Source organism: Aegilops tauschii, chromosome 7 (genome assembly GCF_002575655.3).
Source record: "Aegilops tauschii subsp. strangulata cultivar AL8/78 chromosome 7, Aet v6.0, whole genome shotgun sequence".
Classification (NCBI taxonomy): domain Eukaryota; kingdom Viridiplantae; phylum Streptophyta; class Magnoliopsida; order Poales; family Poaceae; genus Aegilops; species Aegilops tauschii.
The window spans coordinates 127,247,563-127,253,976 of record NC_053041.3 but is presented as its reverse complement, the minus strand read 5'-3'; the positions used below and the strand labels follow the sequence as shown (position 1 = coordinate 127,253,976).

General features: G+C 44.9%; 1 protein-coding gene across 1 annotated transcript; it reads right to left on the bottom strand.

The window, feature by feature from the left end:
• Positions 1-2,591: 2,591 nt before the first annotated feature.
• LOC109760623 (uncharacterized) lies at positions 2,592-4,621 on the bottom strand. The gene has a single exon (XM_020319437.4). It carries the CDS (start codon positions 4,496-4,498, stop codon positions 3,992-3,994), a length of 507 nt encoding a protein of 168 aa, XP_020175026.1. The 5' UTR covers positions 4,499-4,621; the 3' UTR covers positions 2,592-3,991.
• Positions 4,622-6,414: the final 1,793 nt, after the last annotated feature.

Genomic DNA, 6,414 nt, shown 5'->3' with positions numbered 1-6,414 from the left:
CTAAAATTGCACACTAGTAAGCTTAAAGGTGCACTATCCGAGATATTTGAAGTATGCAACTTTATTAAAATATTGGTATCATAGTATAAATATTGGTTTGTAGTTATATGCAGAGTGATTGGAGCCATGAATGAGGATCAAATGCTAGAAATGAGACTGAGAGTTGATTTCTTTTTCTCCCCTGGCAACTGATAAATAGGACTCTCTTCTTTTTTCCGTTTTGGCAGAGGAAAGTAACAAACATTGAGATCTCGAGAACAGTGACAGATGATTCTTTCTATCTCTTGAGGTGTGGTGAATGGCAAGTTGAAAAAAGATTCTAGATAGCCTAAAGGGATCTTGATCTAAATAATACTCCTATATAGGACATTTTCTGGTCCTAGATCTGTAACTTTCTGTGATGCTCCTGGCACTGTTAACCTTCCAGTTGTGCATAACTAGCGCCCATAAAGTCCACACTTCCGGAAAACCTTTAATTCCTATGGATGTAGTAGTGTATGCGTACCTTTTCTGTACAATTATATGTGGTTTTGGCACAGATCAGCATCACCACACATGGGCAAATGGCATGAGATGGACAGCCATAATAACGAAGTCAAAGATAGAAACAACCACCATAAATATGTGACCTGACTTTATCATGCTTTACGTCCAAATGTACTCCCAATTATAATTATGCCTCCTTTTGGATAGTAGATCATATTTTCGTGCCTTCTGCATCATTTACATAAGAGTTAAATACACCGTGGGTGCCTAAACTTGTCCTGCGCGGTCACTTTGGTGCCTAAAGTTGTAAAATACATGAATGTGATGCTTGAACTTGTCCCCCCGTGCAAATACGGTGCCTTTTACCGTATCCGGGCGTACTGCCCTGACCACATGGCAAGCCCGCATGGAGGTGGCCTGCATGTAAGTGTGGGGGCATTTTTTACAACCAACCCCCTCAGATTTATTTTTAATATGGTCCCACATTTTTTAGAGCCAGCCCCCTCAGATTTAATTTTAATGCGGTCCCGCATATCAGCTCAGGCGAGCGGATGAATGAAATAGTAAAAAGAAAAATAAATGTGCCTCGCATGCACAAGACATACATGTTAACCACTACATCAAACACACCAGTATGTGTAAATGGCAGATACAGCGGCTTTTATAACAATGATACCATGTGAACAATAAAGAAAAATAATAAGAAAGAAAAGGGGGATTCAAAGTTCGAACTCAGGAGCTCAGTCGTGCCAGCCTTGTAAGCTAGCTAGTAAACCAAGCAAGATTTTACGCTAAATTTAGAGGAAAACCATCTTATGTAAAATATAAAATTATCATATTTATTTTTGGTGTTGTATCTAATCATTTGTAGTATTATTTTTCTTAATACTGGACCTCATGTGCGTGGTATGCATACATGCACACGTCAGTGACAATTTATTTGTTTGACGCACCTAAATTATTCACTTGTTACCATACGGAACAATCTCATTACGGTCTAAATTATATTTATCCCATTAGAGCATCTAGTTGGAATTTTCCTGCTGATTTATTTGTCGATGTAAACAGTATTTCTTCCTTTTAGTCATCACGTGGTGCCCTGCCTCGTGGTTACCTTAGGTTTGCCGTGCATTCAAAAACTTGACAACATGTATTTTAAAAACATGTTCAACGTGTATTGAGAAAATTTATTGTGTAAAATTATTCTTATATTTCTACAAACACCTTTAACATGTTTTAATACATTCTAGAATTACTATTATTAGACAATAACTTTTAATACACGTTGAACAGTTATGTTGTCGATTTTTTGCAATTGTGTAGTATTTTAAATCAATGAATATAGGCAATAATTGTCCGTGCTTGTGGTCCTGCATCAGGATGCATAAATTTACACAATAATTTTTAATATATGTTGACCTGTCTAAATCCACATAAAATTTGGAAAAAGTTCATGTTTACCTCTTCAAAGTAACAATAATGAAAATAGATTAAAGAATTAAAATGCACAATAATTGCCTACTTATATTTTTTTGTATTTTTGATGGTAAAATTTACATATAAAAACTAAACAGGAACTAAAAAATAAACAAAAAGAATACATGTGAAGGAAGTGCAGAGAGATACGCGGACTAGGTCTATGTATATGAGTACTAGCTAATACTAGAACGCATCATGTTCTGCCGGATGGTCTGCTCATGCCCGCACTAAGCAGTAGGTCTACCTGTAATTTATTTGAGCGATTTCTCTCTCTGTCATGCTGACATATGAGATCTATATTTCTAATTTGAATAAAACATGAGGTATTTTCTGCAAAAGAAAATCGCTCGCCCACTGACAAGTAGGCCAGCCGCTAGCTCGCATTTCACGCGGGCAGCCCATACGGTCGCATACAGCCAGAGGCATCGTATATGCACGGGAGGACAAGTTATAACACCACTTTTATGTATTTTGCAAGTTTAGGTACCAAACTGACCGTGACGGATAAGTTAAGGCACCGGTGGTGTATTTAACTCTTTACATAATGAAAATATTATACCTTCTTGCCTTATACACTCTCCGTCACAAAAAAGTTTGTCTTAGATTTGTCTATATATGGATGTATCTAGGCACGCTTTTTAGGATGAAGGTAATACAATATAAACTTATCATAATACTATTTAATATTCAATGAGACCCGCCGACAGAAGTTAGAAAGATGCAAGAGCAACTCCAACTCGACGGTGGCGGCGGGGCTTTTCCGCCTATGGTTTGGATCCGAGGGTCCTGGGCCAGCGGTAGCACGGTGCTTGGTGCGTGTGTTGACTGTGGCGGCAAGCGATTTGAGTCTAGTCTGCTCTTGTTGCCAAAGTCGCTTTTGATGGCCAGGAATTCCCTGTTGTGCTGTGATTTGGGTTACCGGTTGACGGAGTTCATGATGGATCAATGGATGATATGTGGGCAGGCTCGCAAAACTCGGGAGGCACAACAGGTTGTTTGCGAGTTCATATTATGTAGGGATCTTTCGCATGGATCAACTGCCTTTACTGTGGGTTGTGTGCATGGTGGAGATTGAATCCTTTCTGTCACCCAAAGGCGGGTTGTTGATGGCAAGCAAGGCATGGGGCTACCGAATGGCCCTTGAGTAGGCTAACGCACGCGGCCTCCCATAGTGGCTGGTTAGCGGGATCCATGAAGATCATCCGACAATGATGGAGGGTGTCCTCATAGATGGTCGGCGGCTTCTCTTGACACTGCTTGATACCTCATGTACGTGGAAATGTTCGGCCGCGTTATGATGCCTATATCAGGGTGGTGCGAATGAGCGTTGTCGCTATGCAGTTTGGTGGTGCCTTCTGAGCACATGCTCTCGAATTCTTGAGTGAAAACTCTGAGTCCGATCTTCATTTATTGTACATGACGGGTGTTTCCACATCATTCTCTTGCTAAAGACACTATCCAGACATTGCTCGTAATTTCTCTTCCGAGTGAAAATCTGTGATCTAGTTTACATGGTTGGGTCTTCAACGGTGGCCTTCGTGTGTATATGTATTTCTCTTCTTGGAGGCGTTGTTGTTGGAGAAACTCTCCGGGTGACGCCAAGGGTGGTGTTGATATTAATAGTTGTTGTGTTGCGCGTAGATCTCTTCCGTATGACTTTTTTATGTCATGTGTTTTTTTCCTTTTAATAATTTTATTATGTGCTACGTGTCTTCAAGTTTTGACATTATGTTGTTGTAAAGACCCAGTATATTTTAGGATGAAAGAATAATCGATTTGCTCATTCACCAAGAGAAATAATTCTGCTTCATGTGAAATTCTTGCATCTCTAACTAAGCTGTATGAAAACCAGCAGAACCCTGCATCTAGATGTATGGATTCATGGCATTATAAAGGCCATGCCAACCATGGCTAGCTCCTCCGACAACACAACAGAGTGGTTCATGCCAACCATGGCCCTGATCACGCAAGCAGCAGCTTCATGCACGCCGACGCAGCCTAACCTCACGCCGTCCATCGCACCTCTTCACCGGCCGCGCAGCGGGAACAGCCGCCACTCCTGGAACGAAGACTGGTACGAGACCAATATGAGGACGAGCACGAGCACCACCGCCACACCCCACGGCGACGAGCCGCCGTCCCACTGGCCGTACGGGGCGCCATGGCCGCTCTGGTACCGGTCCCCCGGCGTCACCTGCGAGAGGAGGTACGCGAGGGCGCCCCCGCCTCGCCCTTGATTATCCCCGCTGGTCGCCACCCAGAGCTGAACGGCGACGATGAGCAGCAGCGGGGACAGGATGAGCAGCGGCCGGAGCTGCTGTGCCATGCTCTCCACCGCCGCCTCGCACCGCGCGTACAGCGAGGTGGCGGCGAGGAGGAGCAGCGTCGCGAGCAGCAGGAAGAGGTGGAGCGGCGGGCGCGAGCCGCCGCCGCCACCGCCGCCTCTCGCCGGCCGCTGCGCGTAGTAGAAGGGCGCGGCCGCAGGCTGGTAGTAGGAGTAGGGGCCGCCGTAGCCGTAGCCGCCGCTCGCCATCGCTCCTGTCCGCGAGAGCTAATAATCCTAGCGAAAAAGAGGCTCCGATTCTTCGCTGGATCTCTGGATGAATCTGATCTAGCCCTGTTTCTCTGGATCGCTATATGTTATGCTCGTGTTCGTGGAGAAGGGGCTCTTGTATATAACTATATATATGGTAGGAAAAGAGATGGTATGGAAGTTGAAGGCGATATGATATGATGGCGACGCGAGAGGTAGCTTTACTTGGGATGAGGGGATTCCTTCCAAGTGATGCTGATATGCCCGGTATCCTACCAAAGCGAAGCAACCGCAAATCCGTAGCGCATTGGAAAACAATTCTGCGAGGACAACATGTCATGAACTCATGATGGAATACAATAGTTGATAAAGTTTTTTTTTTGCATTCCATATTTTTTTTGAACACAGTACAGACGCAATCGCTCATACATACGCACATACACTCACCTCTATGAATATACACACGCACACCCTACCCCTATGAGCACCTTCGAGAGACTGAGCCGGCATATCATCTTGAGATTTATGAAGTCACCGTAGGCGCCTCATCGTCGACGGGAACGTCTCCTCCCACTGAATGCGCATCGCCGGAAATCCTGAAATAAATCCAGGAATAATGCGAGCACCAGGACTTGAACCCTGGTGGGCTGGGGAATCATTGGTGAAGAAAACAAATCATCCCCGGAGCAGAATTGCAAACCAACACCTTCATAACGACGCCTAGACATCGATGCACTATGTCGGCACATAATCGCCATCCACCACTCTACTGACCTACTCACACAGAACTAGCCGTCAAAAGAAGAAATCATCGGAAGGGAAGAGGCCATCTCGTCGTTTGCGACAGCCATATCGGCGCTGCCCAGATGCCATTTAGCACCTGGCAATTGGTATCTCTCGGCCGATGCCTTGGTCTTGTCAAGTTGTGCCCACCCTGGCCACCTTCTTCCTTCCCGAGCTCCTCCGCAAGCAGCACATCCTCTAGAGCACCTCCCATTCATAGCTCGCCCATGCATGCATAATGCCTCCCCTGAGTTCCTCCATCTCTTGCACTGCTTCCTCCTGAGCACATTTATTTGTTGCGACATGTCGACATCTCCCTTCCCAACACCTCCTCCTCCTAACCACCATACATAGCACATGTGTCATATATGTCTGATCATCATAATAATCGCTAGTATGATGATCAACACACAAATAACACTCTAGCAGAGTCGTCACATGCATTAAGATCGTCAAAACAATATGAAGCTCGATCCAAAAATGACCTCGTAGCCTCAAATATGGAGGTTGTGGAGGCCTCATTTGGAGATCGTCATGATGTTAACATTGCTTTTTCATGTTGCCTGTATTGCAACATGAAATAGAGACGGATTTTATGTTTCCGTTAAGAAATTAATGGAAATGGGCAGTACACGGTTGAAAAAAATGGTTGCATGTATTGCAACCTGTTTTCAACATTTCTCTTACAACGAAGTGGGGATTCATTGCATGTGCAAACAGTTGTGTTGACTTCTCTAGCTGGGAACAGTTGTGTTGAGTTCTCTAGCTGGGAACACCGTGAAGCCACGTGCCCCCCTCTCGAAGCTCCCAAATGCGGCGCGGGCGAAGAACGGCAAGGTATCTGCGAAGAAGAACAAGGCGGTGGACGGCTCCGGCTCCTCTAAGCCGTCGAGGAAGAAGCTTGCAGGGCGTGCGACGGACGCGGCGGCTATCGAAGCGCCGGCGAGCTCACTTGTTGAGCCGGCGGCCGACGCGCACAAGGTGTTCGAGGAAATGCCCAAAGGTATAAAATTTTGCCAACTTTTTGCTGTTGTTATTTTTTGAATGCATACATATAGATAGCTTATTTGCTTCGTTGTATATACTTTGTAGTTTCAACGATGAGGCATATATGTCAACTATGGGTGTTGGCT

Bases quoted from the DNA above. Each gene is read 5' to 3' on its own strand.
- LOC109760623 (XM_020319437.4), bottom strand. From the start codon at position 4,498: ATGGCGAGCGGCGGCTACGGCTACGGCGGCCCCTACTCCTACTACCAG.